Below are 26557 nucleotides of genomic sequence, written 5' to 3' on the forward strand. Positions count from 1 at the left end.
AAGCTAACAGGTCACCTAAAAATTTCAATAAAAAAAGATCTTCTCTAAAACACATTTTAATAAAACTGTAAAATCAAAAATGCAGAGAGAATTTTAAAAGTAGCAAGAAAAAAATTTCTCTCATATAAGAGAATTCTGTAAGGCTATCAGTAGATCTCAGCAGGCCTTGTAAGCCAGGAAAGAACGAGATGATATATTCAAACTCCTGAAAGAAATAAACTGGAAAACAAGAATGCTTTACCACCTAAACTCTCCTTCAGAAATGAAGGTGACATAAATACTTCTTTAATTAAAAAACAAAAAAAACACAACCAAAACTCAGGATATTTATCACCGCTAAAGTGGTACTATAAGCAGTTCTTTAAGCTACAATGAAAGCTTAAGTTACTAATTACTAACTTGAAAATATATGAGAACATACAAAACAATGGTAAAAGTAAGCATAGAGTCAGATTCAGTATACTCTAATACCATACTATGATGGTGTATTAAATTTAGTTATAGTATAAAGGTTAAAGGACAAATACAATTAAAAACAGTTATAGCAAGGGGTTTCTGAGTGACTCAGTTGGTTAAACTGATGGACTCTTGACTTCAGCTCAGGTAATGATCCCTCAGGTAATGGGACTGAGCCCCATGCTAGGCTCTGCATGGAGTATGGAGTCTGTTTGAGTTTCTCTCTGTCTCTTTCTCTCAAAACAAAACAAAAAAACAAAAACAAAAACAAAATCCCTAAAACAAAACAAATAAACAGAAAAGAACAAAAACAAAAAAAACCCAGTTACAGTATAAACACTTTTTAATGGATACACAATACATAAAGATGTAAATTGGGACATAAAAAGACCATAAAAGGGGGATGTGAATAAAAGGATACTTTTTATATATGATCTAAGTTTTTATCGGTACAAAGTGTACTATATAGCATGTATAAAATTTTTTGTATAAGCACCACAGTAATTACAAAGCAAAAACCTAAGTAGATTCACAAAAGAGAAGGGAATCAAGGCATATTACTATGGAAAACAATATTTCAGAAAGGGAGCAGCAAGAGTGAGGGTGGGAAAGGGAACAACAGAATAGCCAAAAACCAATTATATATTAAATTCTCCAATCAAAGATAGAGAATGTGAGGGGCGCCTGGCTGGTTCAGGCAGTGGAGCATAAGACTCCTGATTTTGGGGGTGTGAATTTAAGCCCCATATTGGGCATAGAGATTACTCTTCTCTCTGCTCCTTCCCTGCTCATATGCTATCTCTCTCTCAAAAATAAATAAACGTTAAAAAATGTTAAAAAATATATATATACAGAACGCTTAGGTGGGTTAAAAACAAACAACAAAAAACCAGAACTATCCATATGCTGCCTGTAAGAGATTTGCCTCTGCACTGGGTGTTACATGGAAACCAACTTGACAATAAACTATTTAAGAAAAAAAAAAAAAAAAAGATTTCTTTCTGATTTAAGGACACACACAGGCTCAAAGTGAAGGGATAGAAGAAAATATTCCATGAGAGTGGAAACCAAAAGAATGGTAACAGGAGACCAAAAAAAAAGTCATTATATAATGAAAAAGGGGCAATTCCATCAAGAAGACATAACAATTATATCACTGTCATCAAGGTGCATATGCATGCACCCCAAATTGGAGAATCTAAATAAATTAAGCAAATACTAATAGACTGGAAGGGAAAAATAGACTCCAATACAATAAATAGCAAGGGAGTACAAAATAATACTTCTAGCAATGGATAGATCACACAGACAGAAAATCAGCAAGGAAACATCGGACTTGAATCACACTTTTTAGACCAAATGGATCTAACATCATCTACAGAACATTCTATGAAACAGTAGCAGAATACACATTCTTCTCAAGCACACATGGAACATTTCCTAGGACAGATCATATGATAGGTCAGAAAACAAATCTTAGCATGTTCAAAAAGACTGAAATCATACCAAGTATCTTTTCTGACCAAATGGTAAGAAATTAGAAATCAACAGGAAAAAAATCTAGAAAATTCACAATAAACTCCTTAACAGCTAACAAGTCCAAGAAGAAAAGGGAGGTTAAAAAAAAAAAAATGTTGGAACCAAAAGGAAATACAATATATCCAAATCTATAGGATGCTGCAAAAGTCGTTCCAAGAGGGAGGTTTATGCAGTAAATACCTATGTTAAGAAAAAAGAAATATCTTGAACTTAAAACTAGAAAAAAGTACAAACTAAGCCCAAAAGAAGGAAATAACAAGGATCATAGTAGAAATAGAAGCCAGAATAGAAAAGATTAAGAAACCTATGGGATGGTTCATTGAAAAGAAAAACAGAATTAACAAACCTTTAGATAGACTAAAAAAAAAAAAAAAGGAAGATCCAAATAAATCAGAAGAAATGAAAGATGAGGCATTACAAAGGACACCACAGAACTACAAGCCATCATAAGAAACTACCACGAACTGTATACCAACAAATTGGATAATCTAGAAGAAATGGATACATTCCTAGAAACACACAACCTACTTAGATTGAATCATGATAAAACTGAAAATCTGAACAGACCAATAATAAGGATACTGAACCAGTAATCAAAAACTTGCCAACATAAAGAGCCCAAGACCAGATGTGTTTGTAAATTCTACCAACTATTTAAAGAAGAATTAACAGTAATTAATAACAAAATATTGAAGAGAAGGGAACACTCCCAAACTCTTACAGGAGGCCATGTATTACTCTGACACCAAAGCCAGAGCAGGACATCACAAGAAAATTATAAACAAGTATCTCTGATGAATATAGATGGCAAAAATTTGGCATCTGATGAATATAGATGGCAAAAATAATTTAAGAAATTATTTGTGAACTGATGTAAAAGAATCATACACCATGACCAAGTGGGATTTATCCCCAGGATACAAGGATGGTTCAAAATCTGCAAATGAATTATGATATACCATTAACAGAATGAAAGATAATAATTTCAATAGGCAGGAAAACTGTTTAACAAAATACATCTTTTCATGATAAAAAAATTCAATGAACTGGATATAGAATGAACATATTTCAAAATCACAAAGGCCATACATAATAAACCCATAGCCAACATCATACTGAACGGTGAAAGATGGAAACCTTTTCCTGTAAGATCAAGAACAAGACAAAGATACCCACTCTTACCACCCCCATTCAACATAGTACCAGAAGTCCTAGCTAAAGCAATCAAGAAGAAATAAATAAAAGACATCCAAATTAGAAAGGAAGGAAAAGTGTGTTTGTAGATGATATATATTATACACCGAAAATCTCAAAGACTCCACCAAAAAACTGTAAGAACTAATCAATGAATTCATTAAAGCTGAATGACACAAAATCAACACCCAGAAATCACTTGTTTGCATACACTTAACAAAATATTTAAAAAATAAAAACATTCCATTTACAATATCATCGTAAATAGTAAAATACTTAGTGATAAACTTAACAGAAGAAGTGGAAGATCTATAAGCTGAAAATTACAAGGCACTGATGAAAAAAGCTGAAGAATATACAAATGCAAAGATAGTAAATATTCAAGAATTAGATGAATGAATACTCTTAAAATGTCCATACAGCTCAAAGCCATCCATAGATTCAATGGCTATCCTGATCAAATTCCAATGGCATTTTTCAAAGAAATGGGAGGATCAAAGTTGAAGGTATCACACTTACCGATTTCACACTGAAGTATAAAACTATAGTAACCAAAATATTCCCACTTCTGGGTATATATCCAAATGATATGAAAACAGGATCTTAAAGGGATACTTGCATCCCACAATCACTGCAGCATTATTCCTAATGGCCAAGATATGGAACCAACAAATTGTCCACCAAAATATGAATTGAAGAGGTACCTGGGTGGCTTAGTTGGTTAAGTGTCCAATTCTTGATTCTGGCTCAGGTCATGATCTCATGGTTTGTGAGATTGAGCCCTGCATCGGGCTCTGAGCTGACAGTGCAGAGCCTGCTTGGGATTCTCTCTCTCTCTCTCTCTCTCTCTCTCTCTGCACCTACCCCCCACACACTCTCTCTCTCTCCCTCTAAAAATTAAATAAACATTTAAAAAAATATGAACTGATGAAGACGTTGCATAGAGGTACACTGTGCTTTCTGAAGTTTGCATTATGATATTTTTCTTTATGAAAGACCTATCAATGGCTATCAGGATAGCCACTGAATCTATGGATGGCTTTGAGCTGTATGGACATTTTAACAGTATTCATTCATTAGTACCTCCTTTTGATAACCAAAATAAACCTGAAAAGGATTTTTGCTTTTATGAAAAAAGGTGAAAAGCAAGAAGAATATTCAGCATTTATTTCATAGCAAGCCCTCATAAAGGCAGCATGTACCCCAAGCAGCAAGAGTGGTACTGCCAAGCTCCCCTGGGAACTACACTTGGCCTCTCAGCACCAAGATGCCATAGCAGTGAACTGTGTCTGTGAGCATCTGTGCCTTACCTCAATATATTTTGGGCATCCCTCTTAGCAAGATCTGTTTGTTCTGAGGTATCAGAAAAGCTCAGAAGTGACCATTTATTGTGTCTGGGGATGCTCAAAATTTTTTCCCTTTGAATTGAAAACTTTTTTTTTTTCCTTTAGATCACATCAGCTTACAAAAGATTTCACAGGAATGCACTATTTTTGGGTAGTGGACAAAACTATATATACAATGGAATATTATTTAGCCATGAGAAAGAAGGTCATCTACCATTTCCAACAATATGGTTGGACTTTGAGGGCACTATGCTGATTGAAATAAGTTAGACAAAGAAAGGCAACCATGATATCAATTATACATGAAATCTAAAACAGCCAAGCTCACAGAAATAGAGTATTGTGGCGGTTACCAGGGTGTGAGGGGTTGCAGAAATGGGGGAAAAAAGGGTACAAACTTCCAACTAGATGATTAATAATTTTGGGGATCTACTGTACAGCATGGCAATTATAGTTAATAAAACTGTATTAGATACTTTAAAAGTTGCTTAAGTGACTAGATCTTAAATGTTCTCACCATTAAAAAAATGGTTAATTATGGGGGTGCCTGTGGGGCTCAGTTGGTTAATTGTCCAATTTCGGCTCAGGTCAGGATCAAACAGTTTGTGGGTTTGAGCCCCGCGTCAGGATCTGTGCTGACAGCCAGCTCGGAGCCTGGAGCCTGTTTCAGATTCTGTATCTCCCTCTCTCTCTCTGACCCTCCCCTGCTCACACTTTCTCTCTCTCTCTCAGAAATAAATAAAACATAAAAAAAAATTTTTTTTTAATGGTAATTATGTGACATGATGGCAGTGTTAACACCATTATGGTAATCATTTTGCAATATGTAAGTGTATCAAATCAACACATGGTATACATCTTTATTCTATTTTATTAAAAAAATTTTTTTACTGTTTATTTACTTTTAAGAGTGACAGAGCAGGAGTGGGGGAGGAGCAGAGAGAGTGGGAGACACAGAATCTGAAGCAGGCTCCAGGCTCTGAGTAGTCAGCAGAGCTGGATGTAGGGCTCAAACCCACAAACCGTGAGATCATGACCTGAGCTCAAGTCTGCCGCTTAACCGACTAAGCCACCCAAGCACCCCTGTATACATTTTTTTAATGTTTATTTATTTTGAGAGAGAGAGAGAGCATGTGAGCAGAGGAGGGTCAGAGAGAGAAGGAAAGAGAGAATTCCAAGAAGGTTCCATACCGTCAGTGCTGAGCCTGATGTGGGCCTTGATCTCACCTGAGCCAAAATCAAGAGTCAATGCTTAACTCACTGAGACACCTAGGTGTCCCCACACTGTATACCTTAAACTTAATACAATTTTGCATGTCTATATCTCAATAAAACTGGAAAACTCTTTTTTTTAATATATTTTTTAAAATGTTTTATTTTATTTCTAGGAGAGAGAGAGAGAGAGAGAGAGAGACAGCGTAAGCAGGGGAGGGTCAGAGAGAGAGGGAGTCACAGACTGAAACAGGTTCCAGGCTCTGAGCTGGCAGTCAGCACAGAGCCCGACGCGGGGCTCGAACCCACGAACCGTGAGATCATGACCTAAGTGAAAGTCGGATGCTTAACCGACTAAGCCACCCAGGCGCCCCTTAAAACTGGAAAACTCTTTACCAAATATCATAAGAAAAAAATTTAAATGGAAGCATTGAGGGGCACCTGGATGGCTCAGTTGATTGGATATCTGACTTTGGCTGAGGTCATGACCTTGCAGTTCATGGGTTGGAGCCCTGTGTGGGGCCCTGTGCTGACAGCTCGGAGCCTGGAGCCCGCTTTGAACTTGAGACTCTGTTACCTCCCTTTCTTTCTGCCTCTCCATAGCTTGCACTCTGTCTCTCTCAAAAATAAACAAACATTAAAAAAAAAAAAAAACGGAAAACCATAAAATATGTAGAAATAAATCTAACCAAAGAGGTGAAAAAATCTATACACTGAAAACTATAGAAAGCTTATGAAAGAAACTGAAGAAGATACACAAAAAAATGGAAATATATTCCATGCTCCTGGATAGGAAGAACAAGTATTGTTAAAATGTCAATACTACCAAAAGCAATATACATATTCAATGCAATACCTATCAAAATGACACCAGCATTCTTCACCTGAAAGAAACAATCCTAAAATTAGTATGGAACCAGAAAAAAACCCTAATAGCCAAAGCAATCTTAGAAAAGAAAACCAAAGCTGGAGGCATCACAATCCTGGACTTCAAGCTGTATTACAAAGCTGTAATCAACAAGACAGTATGGTACTGGCACAAAAACAGACACTCAGATCAATGGAATAGAGAACCCAGATATGGACCCACAAACATATGGCCAACTAATCTCTGACAAAGCAGGGAAAAATATCCAATGAAATAAAGACAGTCTCTTCAGCAAATGATGCTGGGAAAACTGGACAGCAATATGCAGAAAAATGAACTTGGACCATTTGCTTACACCATACACAAAAATAAACTCAAAATGAATGAAAGACCTAAACGTAAGACAGGAAACCAACTAAATCGTTGAGGAGAAAGCAGGCAAAAACCTCTCTGACCTCGNCGGAAAACCATAAAATATGTAGAAATAAATCTAACCAAAGAGGTGAAAAAATCTATACACTGAAAACTATAGAAAGCTTATGAAAGAAACTGAAGAAGATACACAAAAAAATGGAAATATATTCCATGCTCCTGGATAGGAAGAACAAGTATTGTTAAAATGTCAATACTACCAAAAGCAATATACATATTCAATGCAATACCTATCAAAATGACACCAGCATTCTTCACCTGAAAGAAACAATCCTAAAATTAGTATGGAACCAGAAAAAAACCCTAATAGCCAAAGCAATCTTAGAAAAGAAAACCAAAGCTGGAGGCATCACAATCCTGGACTTCAAGCTGTATTACAAAGCTGTAATCAACAAGACAGTATGGTACTGGCACAAAAACAGACACTCAGATCAATGGAATAGAGAACCCAGATATGGACCCACAAACATATGGCCAACTAATCTCTGACAAAGCAGGGAAAAATATCCAATGAAATAAAGACAGTCTCTTCAGCAAATGATGCTGGGAAAACTGGACAGCAATATGCAGAAAAATGAACTTGGACCATTTGCTTACACCATACACAAAAATAAACTCAAAATGAATGAAAGACCTAAACGTAAGACAGGAAACCAACTAAATCGTTGAGGAGAAAGCAGGCAAAAACCTCTCTGACCTCGGCCACAGCAACTTCTTACTCAACACATCTCCAGAGGCAAGGGAAACAAAAGCAAAAATGAACCATTGGAACCTCATCAAAATAAAAAGCTTCTGCACAGCAAAGGAAACAATCAGAAAAACTAAAAGACAACCAAAGGAATGGGAGGAGATACTTGCAAATGACATATCAGATAAATGGTTAGTATCTAAAATCTATAGACAACTTATCAAACTCAACACCCAAAAAACAAATAATCCAGTGAAGAAATGGGCCAAAGACATGAATAGACACTTCTCCAAAGACATCCAGATGACCAACCGACACACAAAAAAATGCTCAACATCACTCATCATCAGGAAAATACAAGTCAAACCACAATGAGATACCACTTCACACCTGTCAGAATGGCTAACATTAACTCGCAACGACAGATGTTGGCAAGAATGCAGAGCAAGAGGATCTCTTTTGCACTGCTGGTGGGAATGCAAAGTGGTACAGCCACTCTGGAAAAAAGTTTGGAGGTTCCTCAAAAAATGAAAAAACAATACTACCCCACAATCCAGCAATTCCACTACTAAGTATTTACCCAAGGGATTCATGTATGCTGTTTCAAAAGGGCACATGCACCCCAATGTTTATAGCAGCACTATCACCAATAGCCAAAGTATGGAAAGAGCCCAAATGTCCATCGACGGATGAATAAAGATGTGATATGTATATACACATATACACACACACATAACACAACGGAGTTATTACTCAGCAATCAAAAAGAATGAAATCTTGCCATTTGCAACTACGTGGATGGAACTGGAGGGTATTATGCTAAGGGAAATTAGTCAGATAAAGACAAATATCATAGTACTTCACTCCTATGAGGACTTTAAGATACAAACAGAGCGCCTGGGTGGCTCAGTCGGTTGGGCGTCCAACTTCAGCTCAGGTCATGATCTCACGGTTTATGGGTTCGAGTCCCGAGTCGGGCTCTTTTGACAGCTAGCTCAGAGCCTGGAGCCTATTTCGGAATCTGTGTCTCCCTCTGTCTCTGAACCTCCTTTGCTCATGCTGTCTCTCTCAGAAATAAATAAAAAACATTAAAAAAAGATACAAAACAGATGAACATAAAGGGAAGCAAACATAATATAAAAACAAGGAGGGGAACAAAACATAAGAGACTCTTGATGTAAATTAAAAATAAATTATTAAAAAAATAAAATAACAAAAGGAAGCATTAACACTGGAAAAACTTAAAACTACATAGAAAGTTCAATGTATCACCATATGTTTTAAAATTAAAGCTTTGATGGGATTTTAGGGAGGGATGCCTGGATGGCTCAGTCAGTAATGGGTCCGACTTTGGCTCAGGTCATGATCCTGCAGTTCACGAGTTGAAGCCCCATGTTGGGCTCTGTGCTAACAGTTCGGAGACTGGAGCCTGCTTCAAAGTCTCTCTCTCTCTCTCTCTCTCTCTCTCTCTCNCAGAAATAAATAAAAAACATTAAAAAAAGATACAAAACAGATGAACATAAAGGGAAGCAAACATAATATAAAAACAAGGAGGGGAACAAAACATAAGAGACTCTTGATGTAAATTAAAAATAAATTATTAAAAAAATAAAATAACAAAAGGAAGCATTAACACTGGAAAAACTTAAAACTACATAGAAAGTTCAATGTATCACCATATGTTTTAAAATTAAAGCTTTGATGGGATTTTAGGGAGGGATGCCTGGATGGCTCAGTCAGTAATGGGTCCGACTTTGGCTCAGGTCATGATCCTGCAGTTCACGAGTTGAAGCCCCATGTTGGGCTCTGTGCTAACAGTTCGGAGACTGGAGCCTGCTTCAAAGTCTCTCTCTCTCTCTCTCTCTCTCTCTCTCTGCCCCTCCCTGCTTTGCACTCTGTCTCTTTCAAAAATAAACAAACATAAAAAAAAAAGATTTTAGGGAAAAATATAAATGATCAAAACTGACTAGTTACTCAAGAATCCTCCACTCCCCAAGAACAACAGCTGCAAACATATAAGTTATTGAGTATTTAGGTGTTCTAGAAACTAACTGCATATGTGATGCTATGTTGCTTTTTATTTTTTAATTTTTTTTTTTCCCAGGAGACAGAGAGAGAGAGACAGCGTGAGCAGGGGAGGGGCAGAGAGTGAGAGAGTCACAGACTGAAATAGACTCCAGGCTCTGAGCTGGCAGTCAGCACAGAGCCCGACGCGGGGCCCGAACCCACGAACCGCGAGATCATGACCTGAGCAAAAGTCGGATGCTTAACTGACTGAGCCACCCAGGCGCCCCAATGTTGCTTTTTATTTTTATAAGTTTATTTTGAGAGAGAGAGAGTGCGAGCACAAGTGAGCGAGCATAAGTGGGGGAGGGGCAGAGAGAAAGAGGGAGAAGGGAAATCCTCAGCAGACTCCACGCTGTCAGTGTGGAACCAGATGCGGGGCTCAATCCCATGAATTGTGAGATCACGACTTGAGCTGAAATCAAGAGTTCGTCCCTTAACCACCTGAGCCACCCAGGTACCCTTATCTTTTTAATTTATTCCTCACCATAAATTAGAAATTAGCACTAATATTATGCCATTTTACAGATGAATAAATTGAGGTTTAGGTACATTAGGCAATTTGCTCACAGTCACAAAGGTAGTAAGAAACTAAAGTTATAAAAAATTAACTCCCCTAGAATTCCAGGACCAAAAGATTATACCAGTATTTTCTTTCAAACTTTCTAATTGCAGAGAAACTTGTACTCTAGGCCATTAATGAATGGAAAGTTAGTGGGAAAAAAAAGTTACTGGAAAGTTACTGGGGGAGAAAAAACATAAATAGAAATGGAAAACTACATAATTCACTTTATTTAGTATAAGCTGAATACCAAAATCTGATGAAGATATCACACATCCAGACAAAAAAGTTAAACTATACACAGACCACCATTTCCCAATTCTGTTTTCCACATCAAAGCTATGACCAATGAAATACATCAAAATCTACTTCTGTTAATAATCCTTCCGTTTGTTTATTTATTTATTTATTTATTTTTATGCTTATTTTTGAGAGAAAGAGAGACAGAATGCAGGCAGGGGAGGGACAGAGAGAGACACACAAACACAGAATCTGAAGCGGCTCCAGGTTCTGAGCTGTCAGCACAGAGCCCGATGCGGGGCTCCAAGTCACAAACAGCGAGATTATGACCTGAGCTGAGGTTGCTTAACTGCTTAACTGACAGAGCCACCCAGGTGCCCGCGTTAATAATACTTACAAAAATCTAGAAATAAAGCATGCTTCCTAAACATAATAAAAATTATCTATCTTAAGCCAAAAGTCAATATAATCCTTAATATAAATTTTAGAGACATTTCCACTGAAATCAGAAACAAAACATAAATGCTCACTTTCATCACTACACCACCGAGTATGAAACTCTAAGATAGAACATGAAGTAAATGAAGTAAAATCAGCAGAAAAAAGATTATAAAATATTTGCAAATTTTTGTATGAAAAACCCAAGATTCTAAATATAAAGTTTTATAAATAATACAATAATTCAGCAACACAACTGGGCTCAAGCTTCTTCATACTATAATTACTAAAGATACAGTAGAAAAGATGGATTAAATTCACAATTTAAAAGAAGCAAAACATGTAAAACGTTACATACTTAACAGTTACTAAGCATTTATTGTATGCCAGGCATGTTTTAGCTTTTTTTGCATACAGAAGTGAACCAAGGTAGACTAAGTGGCTTCCCTGCCTCCATTCAAGAAAACTGAATATGAGACTCACAAAGAGGCAGTCACAAAAGTTGTGTAGAGAATCATACCTGATGACTTGAGTAAAACGATAATACAACGCTTTGGGGTGAAAATATAAAATATGGAAAATGTCAACTTTCTTAAAATCAAATTCAACAAGTAAAACAGAACTTCAATCATTTTGACTAAAATTATAGTTGTTGAACTTACAAAATGATTTAATTTGCCTAGAAAAGAATGAAAAGTAAAACAAAACAGGAAGGAACTACTTAAGAAAATTTTGAAAAAAAAAAATACAGGATATACCACCACATGTCAGAACATATGATATAAAAGCATATAATTAAATCACAATAATTACATCTTTATAGTACTGTCACAAGAACAGATAGGTTAATGGAACAGAATAAGTGGCTAGAAACAAACTGGTAAACTCGAGAATTAAACACAAGATCAGGGGCATGTGGGTGGCCCAGTTGGTTAAGCATTTGTTAAGTATTTGACCTTTGGCTCAGGTCATGCATGATCTCACAGATTTGTGAGGTCAAGCCCTGCATTAGAGTCTGTGCTGCCAGTGCAGAACCTGCATGGGATTCTCTCTCTCCTGTCCTCATTTGTGTGCATGCCTTCTCTTTCTCTCTCAAAATAAATAAATAAACTTAAAAAGTTAATACAAGATTAAAAATAAGTGTCGCTTTAAAAAGTGTGGGGAAAGAATGGTACATAAAAGTAGGGAAGAATGGGACTAGCAAAACTGGTTAGCCAGATAGGAAAAACAACTAATTTAGAATTTCATCTCATATGATACATTAAATAGTTGACAGACCACACAAAACAGAAGGAAATACAAGTACATATTTGGCTTCTGGATGGGATATGGTATCAGTAAAATAGATCACAAAAGGAAAACCAATTGGGCTAGTTAAACCTGATAAAATTGTGCACATCTAAAACCATTATAAGCACAATTAACAGTCAAACTAGAAATGTAGAAAATCCACAAAACCTACAACTAACCAATGATTACCATTTGTACAACAAAAGGAGCTTACAGAAATAAGACTAATAATTCAATGGAAAAATTTACAAAGACTATCGACAATTTACAGAAGAGTAAATACAACACTAATATATGAAAAAAATTCATATGAGTAAATCAGAGAAAACTAAAATGAGATATTCTTTGCTGAATTAGAAACTATTTAAAAGCCTAGAAAAAACTAATGCTGAGAGGGTCCAATGGGACAGAAGTTTTCTGAAACTGCTGATGGAGTAGAGATTGGTATGCTGTTTCTGGAAAGTAACTGGACACTGTGAATCAAGATTTTCAACATATTCATAACCTTTCAGCAGGTATTCCACTTCTGGAAATTGTCAAGAATGTATACAGAGTGATATATCCATACGGTAATCAAAATGTTACAAAAACAAAATATGCAGAAATAATCTCACTGCCTAACAGGGAATGGCTGAGTAAAATCAAAGCACATCTAAAAGATGTATTGTATAGCAATTAAAAATTACAGGGGCACCTAGCTGGTTCAGCTGGTTAAGTGTCCAACTCTTGGTTTCAGTTCAGGTCATGATTTCACGGTTTGTGGGTTTAAGCCCCGCATCGGGCTTCGTGCTGGAGTGTGGACCCTGTCTGGGATTCTCTGTTTCCTTCTCTTCACTTCTCCCTGCCAGATCCTCCCCCCACACCCCCGTCTCTCTCAAAATACATAAACTTAAAAAAATAACATTTGCAGAATTTTAACAAAGTATAGGATATTGATAATATGATGCTAAGTAGGGAAAAAGATAAAAGCTGGAAAAAATACTCCAAAATGTTATCATCTCTGGGTAACTAAAACAGTTATTGTTAAATTTTTCTTCAATTTCAAAAATTTTCTATAATCAAAATATATTGGTTATTTTTAGGGGGGAATCTCTTAAGAAATTAGGCTTATTTACCTGGGAAGTCAGACATAATTCATCACGTGTTAAAATGACTGACAATGTTAAAATTTAATTAAGCATGGTTTTACCTTATACTTACCACACAGAAAACCAAATACCCAAATTTCAAGAAATCTTAACTTGAAGTATAGGAAATGTTGGTATAGTACAACCATCTTCCTATTGTAAGTCACTTAAAAAATCATTTCAGGGCTGTAGTAATACAGCCTATTATTTCTGCAATTTCAGTATATATAGTCAGTATGCTTACATGGTACCTGGCAGTATGTTGCATTAAATGCATTTCTTCTATTATCATATTAACAAATACAACCTAAACTATTATAATAATAGTAACATTTTGACAGCAGTTCTAATCTATACAATGGTATGCTATCCCTACAAAATTAGTTCTTTTTTCAAAGTTTATTTGTTGGAGAGAGAGAGAGAGTGGAAACAGGGAAGGGGTAGAGAGAGAGGGAGAGAGACACTTCCAAGCAGGCTCTACACTGTCAACACAGAGCCCAGTGCAGGGCTTTAATTCATGAACCATGAGATCATGACCTGAGCTAAAATCAAGAGTTGGATGCTTAACTGACTCAGTCACCCTAAGTGCCCTCCTGCAGAATTAATTCTTATTAGAAATGCATACAGATCTTCCCTGACTTATAATGGGGTTATGTCCTGATAAATCCACTGTAAATGGAAAATATCGTAAACTGAAAATGCATTTAGTACACCTAACCTACTTAACAGCATATCTTAGCCTACCCTAAATGAGTTCAGAACATGTACAGTAACCTAAATTGGGCAAAATCATTCACCACAAAGCCTATTTTATATATAAAGTATTGAATATCTCATGTAATTTATCGAATACCATACCGATGGTGAAAAACAGAATGGTCCTAAGTATACTGGCTATTTACCCTCATGACTGTATGACTGCCTGACAGTGTACAGAGTACTGTATGGCAGTGTACTACTAGGCCAGGGAAAAAGTTCAAAATTTGAAGTGTGGTTTCTACTGAATGCATACTGCTTTTGCACCATCTAAAAGTCAAAAAATCGTAAGTCAAACCATTGGTACAAAGTTGGCTAAAACTTGCATTACTCTATCTTATGAAAAAATATAATCTTTTCATTAAAATACAGTTTTAACTATAAATAACTTCACTGTAAAAGTATCCAGAATAGTCCTCTAAATTATCTTCTCAAAGCATTAATGTTCTGAAGAAAAACTGCTAACTCATGTAATTTTTTTTTATTCACCTGAAGATTTAAACATTTAAGAAACGCTAGTTTGTGGAGCTGGGAGTGATGTCTTCCTTTTATTGTGTAAATACGCTCAAGACAGTAATTTAAACATGTAAGCTAGTAATATAAACCAGGTAACATCCCTACCATCTTTGTTTAATTGATAAAACTGTTCTGTTTTTTGAATACAGGCTTTAAAATTTTGGTGAAGTGTCATAAGCCATTTTCAAGACAGTAACAAAATAAGCTTTTTTTCTTGTCTTTAGATATATCCTGTGGAAGCCTTCATTAAATATGCAGATATTTGTTTCTCCGAAAGAATAATGATGGGGAGTGTGACAATGTTCACGTATAAATGGTGTAAGTGTCTAAATCTGTGGTCAAAAGAAATGCTATGTTTGTGTAGGAATCAAAATAATCATTAACTTGCACTAATATAGAGAATCGTTGAATCATTGTATTGTATACGTGAAACAAATATAACACTGTATGTTGACTATACTGGAATTAAACAAATAAATAAATATTGGCATCTCTATTAAAAAACCCAATCATTAGCTTTCTTTTAAAAATAACCGCAGTTTGCCCAAACAAAGAAGGGCTGAAGCCAAAGGACTATGAACCCCATGAATCTGGGAGGAAAGGAGACGGAATCTACTAGGAAGAAAACAGGAAAACTAGAAGGCCCCTATAGATGCGTAATTGCGAAGTGGTGGTGATAAAATGGACCACAGAGGCACAGAGGGGAGGGATGCCCTTCTGTGGAGAAACAAAGGGAAGAGAAAGAGCAGCTGGGGAAGTGTAGGACTGTATCTGGACAAAAGAAAAACTCGGAGGACTGACATAGAGGGATCCCATCTCTAACTGCAGGGCTTTCTTCGGACTCCAGCTGCCCTGTTCACAGGTGTGTGAGTCACCTGTGAAAAGAGGTGAGTCACTTCGGGTTCAGTGGTACCTCAGGGGCACAGATGGCAGCAGGAGAATCCCATCCCATCCCCTCCCCTGAAGTGCTGCAGCACAGCCACGGGATTACATTCAGGCAGTATTATTAACGCAAAGGAAATAGGAATTTCAAACGCAGCTAAGCGTGGGACGTAGGAGACTGCGGAGCAAGACAGCCGACCTTGTCTGCGCCCAAGGCACAGGGAGGTCAGATCCAAAGGAGTGCTTTGGGAAACCTGGTCCCAAACCTGAAGAAGGGCCTAGGTGGTCACCATTTATTCCCCCTCAAACACCAAGGTGGGGCCCACGTGGAGGTGGGACCCGCCTATACCTAACCATGCCCCTCCACGGTGGACAGCCTCTTATCTACTGGAGTTGGATGGATGCTGGGAACCAGAATGCCCCCTCCTCCAGACCAGCACTGAGGCACTGCCTGGATTAGCTCTAGGTCAATTCTTGTTATTTAGATATTGTCTCCCTTTTCTCCTCATTTCTTCCCTCTCTAGGCTGGTTACTCTGGTTATTTGTTTGCTTAAACAGATATATTTAATCCATTCTCTTGATGCATGTTGTACACCTCCTTTCCTTTCTCTCTCTCTCTCTCTGGAATAATCAGGCCATATAGTTTCTCTGTATAACTTTATCTTCATTTATTTTTCTTGCCTCCTTCCTTATTCTCCTTTCTCTCTCTCTGGATTAAGCTTTTTAGTCTCTCTGCCTGGTCAATGTGCATTTTTCTCTTTCTCCCCGGCCCTGTTTTTACTCTCTTTGTATATGCTCTTCCATCAGCACTGCCTCCACCGTGTTCTTTACTTGTCACTGGGGTATCTGGTTTTGCACTTTTACACTGTCCTTTGTTTTGTTTGTTTTTGTCAGTTTGCTTGTTTGTTTTGTTTGTGCATTTGTTTTTGTTTCCTGTTTGTCTGTCTGCTTTCCTTTCCAGGGCTACTTCAAGGAACAAACCAAAACACATCTGGTGGAGGGTCCAAAACACCGCTACGAGTAGGGAAATAAAATAACCAAAGTCAGAACAACAGAGAGCAAGTAACACTCTCCAAAACACACATCCAGAATGGGCAGGCCCTGAAAGTATATGAACCTCCTTTAATATAGCAGTACTTGCAGGTGCAGAGCACATCAAAAGCTTTTAAAACTTACAAGTGACAGAAGACTAGTCAAAATGATGAAACAGAAGAATTCTCCTCTAAAGAAATTCCAGGAAGAAGTGACAGCTAAAAAATTAATCAAAACAGATATAAGAAACATAACTGAGCAAGAATTTAGATAGTCATAAAATTAAATGCTGGGCTTGAAAAAACCATAGAAGACAGCAGAGACTCCACTGCTACAAAGATCAAGGATCTTAAAAATAGTCATGATGAATTAAAAAATGCTATAAATAAGGTGCAAAATAAAACCAAGGCAGCCACAGCGCAGACAGAAGATGCAGAGGGGAGAATAGGTGAACTAGAAGATAAAATTATGGAAAAAGAGGCAGCCGAGAAAGAGAGGAGAGAGTGCGCTAAACTGATCCAGGAGCACAAAAGGAGAATTCAAGAACTGAGTGATGCAATCAAATGGAACAATATATATATCATAGAAATTCCAGAAGAGAAAGGGGCTATAGGGGTACCTGAACAAATCATGGCTGAGAACTTCCCCAATCTAGGGAAGGAAACAGACAACGAAATCCAGGAGGAACAGAGAACTCCCTTCAGATGTAACTTGAATCGATCTTCTGCATGACATATCATAGTGAAACCGGCAAAATACAAGGATAAAGCTAGGGATAAACGGGCCTTAACATACAAAGGTAGACACATAAGGGTAGCAGACCTATCTACTGAAACTTGGCAGGCCAGAAAGGAATGGCAGGAAATCTTCAATGTGATGAACAAGAAAAATATGCAGCCAAGAATCCTTTATCCAGCAAACCCGTCATTCAGAATAGAAGGAGAGATAAAGGTTTTCCCAAACAAACAAAAACTGAAGGAATTCATCACCACTAAACCAGTCCTACAAGAGATCCTAAAGGGAACTCTATGAGGAAAATGTTGCAAGGACCACAAAGGACCAGAGACATCACTACAAGCATGAATCCCACAGAGAATGCAATGACTCTAAACCCATATTTTTCAATAATAACACTAAATGTAAACAACTAAATGCTCCAACCAAAAGACATAGGGTAGCAGAATGGATAAAACAAGACCCATGTATTTGCTGTCTACAAGAGACTCATTTTAGACCTGAGGACACCTTCAGATTCAAAGTGAGGGGATGGGGAACTATCTATCATGCTACCGGAAGTGAAAAGAAAGCTGGAGTAGCCATACTTAGATGAGACAAACCAGACTTTAAAGTAAAGGCTGTAACAACAGATGAAGAAGGGCATTATATAATAATTACAGAGTCTATCCGTCAGGAAGAGCTAACAATTAAAAATGTTTACGTACCAAATTCTGGAGCACCCAAATATATAAAACAACTAATCACAAACACAAGCAATTTTATTGCTAATAATGTGCTAACTGGAGGGGACTTAAATACTCCAGTTACGGCAATGGATAGATCAACCAGACAGAGAATCACTAAAGAAACAACGTCCCTGAATGACACTTTGGACCAGATGGACTTGACAGACATATTTAGAACTCTACATCCCAAAGCTATGGAATTCACTTTCTTCTCGAGTGCACATGATACATTCTCCAAGAAAGATCACATACTGGGTCACAAAGCAGACCTCAATAAATATCAAAGAATTGAGATCATACCATGTACATGTTCAGATCACAATGCTGTGAAACTTGAAATCAACCACAGGGAAAAGTCTGGAAACCCTCCAGAAGCATGGAGGTTAAAGAATACTAAAGAATGAATGGGTTAACCAGGCAATTAAAGAAGAAATTAAAAAATATATGCAAGCAAATGAAAATGAAAATACAACAATCCAACCCTTTGGGATGCAGCAAAGGCAGTCCAAAGAGGAAAACACATTGCCATGCAGGCCTATCTGAAGAAACAAGAAAAAGCCCCAAACAAAATCTAACAGCACACCTAAAGGAACTAGAAGCGGAACAGCAAAGACACCACAAACCCAGTAGAAGAAAAATAATAAAGATCAAGGCAGAAATAAACAATATAGAATCCAGAACAACAGGTCAATGAAACCAAGAATTGGTTTTTTGAAAAAATAAACAAAATTGATAAACCTCTAGCCAGGCTTCTCAAACAGAAAAGGGAGTGGACCCAAACATATAAAAATCATGAATGAAAATGGATTGGTCAGAACCAATATCTCAGAAATACAAGCAATTATCAGGGAGTATTATGAAAAATTATATGCTAATAAACTGGACAACCTGGAAGAAATGTACAAATTCCTAAACACCAAAATACTATCAAAACTCAGACAGGAAGAAATAGAAAATTTGAACAGTTCCATAACTAGGGAAGAAACTGAATCATTTATCAAAAATTTCCCAACAAGTAAGAGTCCTGGACCAGATGGTTTCCCTGGGGAATTTTTAATAGACATTTAAAACAGAGTTAATACCTATCCTTATCAAACTGTTCCAAAAAACAGAAATGGAAAGAAAACTTCTGGACTCATTCTATGAAGCCAGCATTACATTGATTCCCAAACCAGACAGAGACCCAGCAACAAAAGAGAACTACAGGCCAGAAACCCTAATGAATATGATGCAAAAATCCTCAATAATATACTAGCAAATCAAATTCAATAGCATATAAAAAGAATTATTCACTATGATCAAGTGGGATGCATTCCTGGGATGCAGGGCTGGTTCAATATTCACAAATTAACAAAAGAAAAGATAAAAACCATATGATCCTGTCAATAGATGTAGAAAAAACATTTGACAAAACACAGCATCCTTTCTTAATAAAAACCCTCAAGAATGTCAGGATAGAAGGAACATACTTAAACATCATAAAAAAGCCATGTATGAAAAGCCCACAGCTAATATCATCCCCAATGGGGAAAAACAGAGCTTTCCCCCTGAGATCAGGAACATGACAGGGATGTCCACTCTCACCACTGTTGTTTAACATAGTGTTGGAAGTCCTAGCATCAGCAATCAGACAACAAAATGAAATAAGAGGCAACTGATTTGGCAAAGATGAAGTCAAACTTTCACTTTCCGCAGACATGATATTCTACATGGAAAACCTGACAGATTCCACCAAAGTCTGCTAGAACTGATCCATAAATTCATCAAAGTTGCAGGGTACAAAATCAACGTACAGAAATTGGTTGCAATTTTATACACCAACAATGAAGCAAGAGAAAGAGAAATCAAGAAACTGATTCCATGCACAACTGCACAAAAAAGCATAAAATACCTAGGAATAAACCTAACCAAAGATGTAAAAGATCTGTATGCTGAAAACTATAGAAAACTTATGAAGGAAACTGAAGACGACACAAAGAAATGGAAAAACATTCCATGCTTATGGATTGGAAGAATAAATATTGTTGAAATGTCAATACTACCCAAAGCAATCTACACATTCAATGCAATCCCAAATAAAATTGCACCAGCATTCTTCTCAAAGCTAGACAATCCATCCTAAAATTTGTATGGAACCACAAAGACCCCGAATAGCCAAAGTAATATTGAAGAAGAAAACCAAAATAGGAGGCATCACAATTCCAAACTTAAGCGTCTACCAGAAAGCTGTAATCATGAAGACAGCATTGGCACAAAAACAGATACATAGACCAATGGAATAGAATAGAGAACCCAGAATTGGACCCGCAAATGTATGGCCAACTAATCTTTGACACAGCAGGAAAGAGCATCCAATGGAAAAATGACAGCCTCTTTTAATGGTGCTGGGAGAACTGGACAACAACATGCAGAAGAATGAAACTAGACCACTTTCTTACACAATACACCAATGTAAACTCAATACGGATGAAGGACCTGAATGTGAGGCAGGAAACCATCAAAACTCTAGAGGAGTAGGCAGGCAACAACCTCTTTGACCTCAGCCACAGCAATTTCTTACTTGACACATCTACAAAGGCAAGGGAATTAAAAACAAAAATGAACTACTAGGTCCTCATCAAGATAAAAAGCTCCTGCACTGCAAAGGAAACATTCAACAAAACTAATAGACAATTAATTAGTTCCTTAATGGGAAAAGATAGTTGCAAATGACATATCAGATAAACGGCTAGTATCCAAAATCTATAAGGAACTCAGCAAACTCCACACTCCAAAAACAAATAATCCAGTGAAGAAATGGGCAGAAGCATGAATAGACACTTTTCCAAAGAAGACATCCAGATGGCCAAAAGACACATGAAATGTTGTTCAATGTCACTCATCATCAAGGAAATACAAATTAAACCACATTGATATACCACCTCACATTGGTCAGCACGGCTAAAATGAACAAATCAGGGGACTATAGATGCTGGCGACCATGTGGAGAAATGGGCACCCTGTTACACTGTTGATAGAATGCAAACTGGTGCAGTTCCTCTCCAAACAGTGTGGAAGTTCCTCAGAAAATTAAAAACAGAACTACCCTATGACCCAGCAACAGCACTACCAGGAATATACCCAAGGGATGCAGGAGTGCTGATACAGAAGGCCACATGTACCCCAATGTTTATAGAAGCACTTTCTGCAATAGCCAAATCATGGAAGGAACCAAAATGGCCATCAACTGACAAATGGATAAAGAAGTGGATTATATATACAATGGAATACTACTTGGCAATGAGAAAGAATGAAATTTGGATATTTGTAGCAATGTGGATGGAACTGGAGGGTACCATACTAAGTGAAATAAGTCCTGCAGAGAAAGACAGATATGATATGTTTTCACTCATATATGGATCTTGAGAAAACTTAACAGAAGACCATGGGTGAAGGGAAGGGGGAAAAAATGTTACAGAGGGAAGGTGGCAAACCATAAGAGACTCTTAAATACTAAGAACAAAGTGAGGGTTGATGGGGGGTGGGGGAGAGGGGAAAGTGGGTGATGGGCATTGAGGAGGGCACTTGTTGGGATAAGCACTGGGTGCTCTATGGAAACCAATCTGACAATTAATTACATAAATTTTTTTTAAATAACCACAGTTTACATTTTAAAATATTTTAAAAATACTTAATTAGAAGAAATAAAACCACTCTAGAAATAAAGAAATGAGCCACACCTTCTAAGAGCACCTTATACTTGAAAGGAGTTACTGAAATGAATGGAAGGAAGTATGAGATATAGAGTACAATTCATACAAACAGTGGGATTAAGTTTTAGGTACTTACTGAGTCTCAGCTTCTTGTTTAATTTCTTGCCATTCTCCATATGGGTTTGATTTTTTATGAGCTTTGGATTTTTCTTCATTTGGACCTGATGAAGTTTGCTCTTGGGTATTTTTTTCTTTCTGTGTTTCTGGTTCAGTTCCTTTGTCACTATTTTTATTTTTTTCCTGAAATGTCAAAGTCAAGAAATAACGTATTACAGCAAAGTTACAGGGACAACAATTTCTTTAACACAGTCATATTATTGATTTAAACATTAACCCAGTATTTTAAATTTGCACATAACAACAAATATATATAAAAGAATTTTAGTGTTTGATTAGGCTTTTTACTATGTCTAAAATGATAAGATATCATGGTTAAGGCTGGTATATATGTATGCATTTATTTATTAAAGTTTATTTATCTTGAGAGAGACAGAGACAGAATAAGTTGGGAAGGAGCAGAATGAGGAGACAGAGAATCCCAAGGATTGACTCAGGGCTCGAACTCACTAACCCTGAGATCATGACCTGAGCGGAAACGAAGAGCTGGATGCTTAACCGAGCCACCCAGGTGTCCTCAAGGACTGCTTTTAAAACAATTTGACTGTATTAACATTCTACACTTAAAAACATACACTGGCCTTTTTTATACTCTGTCTTCTCTCCTTACTTTTATATTCAACAGTATCTCCCCTTAAACTGTGCCTTTTCTGAATTTAATGCCATGCCATTAAACCTTTCTATACTCATTATCTATGTAAAGAACTCCCTCAACCTAGTAGTCTTAACTGAAATCTGTCTTTACATTGAGGACAGTGCCAAAGCTTCAGTGGAATCTATGCTAACTGTGAAATGGGAATAAGACACAACCCTGAGGTAGAAGCAGGTCCCATGGGAGCCCCTGGCTAGGGTTGGTATTTTTATGGCACCCCTTCATCAGGAATAATAGAGCCCTATGATCCAGTTTAGCAAAGGGACCATGCACTTGATTTCTGCCTCTCTGCAAAATGCACAATCATGTGTGGTGGTCCTAGGACACTGTTCTGTTTGTAATTCTTTGAAAGGATATTAACTCATTCCCTCATGCTGTTCCATCATAAAACTAGGAAACAGCATCCACTTTTAGCATTCTCTTTACTGTTTCCAAGCTGTGACTTCTTTTTAATAAAAGATTTTTAGAGATCATAGTTTATGCTTTGATTCTAATGCAATGTAATAAATGCCTCCTCCTCTGGGACTTGTACCACCCTGTATAGTTTTCTTCCATGCTTCCTTACATAAGTCACTGTAAGTGACCTTTGGCAACTGTCTCATATACACTGATGTCTTTATGGGTTTTTTGTTTTTGTTTTTTTTTACCACCATATCTTTTCTATTCAACTCATCATTTTGGACTTTAAAAGTTCCCTAGCCTGTTCTGTGTGCCTCAAAATCAAGGACTTTGGCTTGGACTATATTTTAGTCACCAGAAGTTACATATTTTCCATCATACATAGCATCTAGTATATAGGTAGTATTCAAATATTAAACCTCACATCTATGTTCCTTTTTAATTTGAACTGTATCATCACTCAAAAATGCCCCACTTGTGGGGCACCTGGGTGGCTTAGTCGGTTAAGCGTCCGACTTTCGCTTAGGGCATGATCTTGCGGTTTGTGGGTTCGAGCCCCGCGTCGGGCTCTGTGCTGACTGCCAGCTCAGAGCCTGGAGCCTGTTTCAGTCTGTATCTCCCTTTCTCTTTGGCCCTCCCCTGCTCACGCTGTGTCTCTCTCTCTCTCTCTCTCCTGAAATAAATAAAAATAAAAAAAAAAAAATGTCCCACTTGTGAAATTTTAAACTCTAAAAGTCCCCCCTTCTAACCACAGTAAGTTATTCTGGCTTCCTACTTTACTTCCAATATACCTCCTATCTACAAACCTCATTACCATCTCTAATGGCTTAACTTCCCTTTGTGTTCTGAATTTGCTGACTTCATCATTACAGAGATCCTCATCCACAGTGAATCATTTTATTTATTTTTGATCATTTTTTAAAACTTTGGAAGTGTATTCTTTAATCCCATAAACTATTTTACCCATTCCTTTCCTTCCCTCTGGTAACTATCACTTTATTCTCTATAGTTAAAGGTTCAGTTTCTTGGTTTGTCTTTTGTTTTCCTTTGCCCATTTGTGTTGTTTCTTAAATTCTACATATGAATGAAATAATATGGTATTTGTCTTTCTGTGACTGACTTATTTTGCTTACCATTATACTCTCTAGCTCCATCCATGTCTGCAAATAGCAAGATTTCATTCCTTTTTTATGGCCAAATAATATTCTACTGTGCATATATACACATCCTTATCCGTGCATCTATCCATGAGCACTTCAGGTGCTTCCATAGTCTGGCTATTATAAATAATGTTGTAATAAATATATGAATACATGTAACTCTCTGAGTTAGTGTTTTTGTGTTTTTGGGGTAAATACCCAGTAGAGTGATTACCAGAGCCTAGGGTACTTCTATTTTTAGTTTTTTTGAGGAACCTCCATACTGTTTTCCACAATGGCTCCACCAGTTTGCATTCCTAACAACAGTGCATGAGGGTTCCTTTTTCTCCACATTCTTGCCAACACTTGTTTATTGTTTTTGATTTTACCTATTCTGAGAGGTGCGAGGTGACATCTCCTTGTACTTTTTATTTGCATTTCCCTGATGATTAGTGATGCTGACAAATTTTATATCCTTCATTATAGAGCTCGATGTCCACAGGGAATCATTTTAGAAACATTTTTTTGCTAGCACCCTTAAATATCTTTTTCCTTATGATTATCTATTGTATAGGACCTAAAAAACTTCGACACAGACTTATCCAATCATTGGTCTGTCAAGTGTTATAAAAGGAAAAAGAAAAATAACACAGACTTCAAGTTATATTAGAAAGCTGTAGTAATCAAAGCAGTATGGTACTGGCACCAAAACAGACACATAAATCCATGGAACAGAACAAAAAAGCCAGAAATGAACCCATAATTATATGGTCAATTAATCTTTGACAAAACAGGAAAGAATACACAAGGGGCAAGAGACTTAACAATAAATGGTGGTGGGAAAACTGGTCAGCTACATGCAAAAAAATGAAACTGGACCACTTTCTTACACCATACACAAAAATAAATTCAAAATGGATTAAAAGCCCAAATGCGAAACCTGAAACCATAAAAATCCTAGAAGAGAACATAGGTGGTAATGTTTCTGGTATGGGCTATAGCAACATTTTTTAGATATGTTTCCTGAGGGAAGGGAAAAATAGCAAAAATAAACTACTGGCACTACATCAAGATAGTTTCTGCACAGCAAAGCGAACAATCAACAAAACTAAAAGGCAACCTACTGAACAGGAGAAGATATTTGAAGATGACATATCTCATAAGGGGTTAATATCTAAGGTACATAAAGAACTTACACAAACACCCAAAAAACAAATAAAAATAATTTAAAAATGGGCAGAAGACATGAACAGACATTTTTCCAAAGAAGACATCCAGATGTCTAACAGTCACATGAAAAGATGCTCAGCATCACTCATCATCATGAAAATACAAATCAAAACTATGATGAGATCCTATATGTTGCCTGCAAATACCCTTTCTCCAGCATCCGTGAATTTTCTTCTCAGGCCAGTAATGTCAACTATGAATCACAGCTATGTGTCATTTTTTTTTTTTTTTAATTTTTATTTCTAGGAGAGAGAGAGACCAAGTGAGCAGGGGAGGGTCAGAGAGAGACGGAGATACAGACTGAAACAGGCTCCAGGCTCTGAGCTGGCAGTCAGCACAGAGCCCGACGCGGGGCCCAAACCCACGAACCGTGAGATCATGCCCTAAGCGAAAGTCGGACGCTTAACCGACTAAGCCACCCAGGCGCCCCAGTTATGTGTCATATTTGCCTCGCCACCTGAGTTCTTGCTGAAGAGATCACAAAAGCAGGACTAACAATACTAAAGAAATGTCTGATTTTACTTTCCTGCCACGGATGGGGATTTAATACCACCTGTGAATCCTATTACTTGGTTCAATTCATCTCCCACCTCAGCTCAGTAACTGTTTCAATCCATTAATGCCAAGCTCCTGAAAGGTCCTCACTCTCAGCAAGCAATCTTAATTTCTTTACGAATGAGGATAAAAGAGTATTACTTTTTCAATTTCCTCCCTGATAACAACGCATCCATAATCCTACCTTCTTATAGAAAAGGAAAACCTTACCTTCTTTACAGAAAGTGAGTTTATTCCTTGTTCAAGACCAGCCTATCTGCCTACCCTTGTTGGTATTCCCTATCTCCTCTGGAGTCATTCTTAATGAACACATCACCACCATAAACCTCTCATGATTAAGAGTCAATGTGCAGCCATCATCCTGCCAACTAATTTCTACTTTTCATTTCAATTCAAACCACATATACACTGTGAACCACTTGTCCTTCCTCTAAAATCTGAGATTTTTAAAAATATTTTTTATTCAAATCCCAGTTATTATACAGTGTAATACTAGTTTCACCTGTAGAATATAATCTGAGTTCTGCCACCCCAAACCCTGGTAAAACTGGTAGCAGGGCTTCAAGGCCTTTATAGTAAAATTAAAAGGACATTTTTCTTTTCCTAGA

The 26557-nt window shown here is 37.1% G+C and overlaps 1 protein-coding gene across 2 annotated transcripts in view; it reads right to left on the minus strand.

Moving 5' to 3' along the window:
- WBP4 (WW domain binding protein 4) overlaps window positions 1-26557 on the minus strand; it is a 69703-nt gene that overhangs the window by 28659 nt on the left and 14487 nt on the right. For both annotated transcript variants that reach the window (XM_077765676.1, XM_077765675.1), the window contains exon 9: window positions 21934-22097. In XM_077765676.1, the coding sequence (XP_077621802.1) occupies window positions 21934-22097 (164 nt within the window). The remainder of the gene's footprint in view (window positions 1-21933; window positions 22098-26557) is intronic.

Source organism: Crocuta crocuta, unplaced genomic scaffold (genome assembly GCF_008692635.1).
Source record: "Crocuta crocuta isolate KB4526 unplaced genomic scaffold, BGI_CrCroc_1.0 scaffold75, whole genome shotgun sequence".
Taxonomy (NCBI): domain Eukaryota; kingdom Metazoa; phylum Chordata; class Mammalia; order Carnivora; family Hyaenidae; genus Crocuta; species Crocuta crocuta.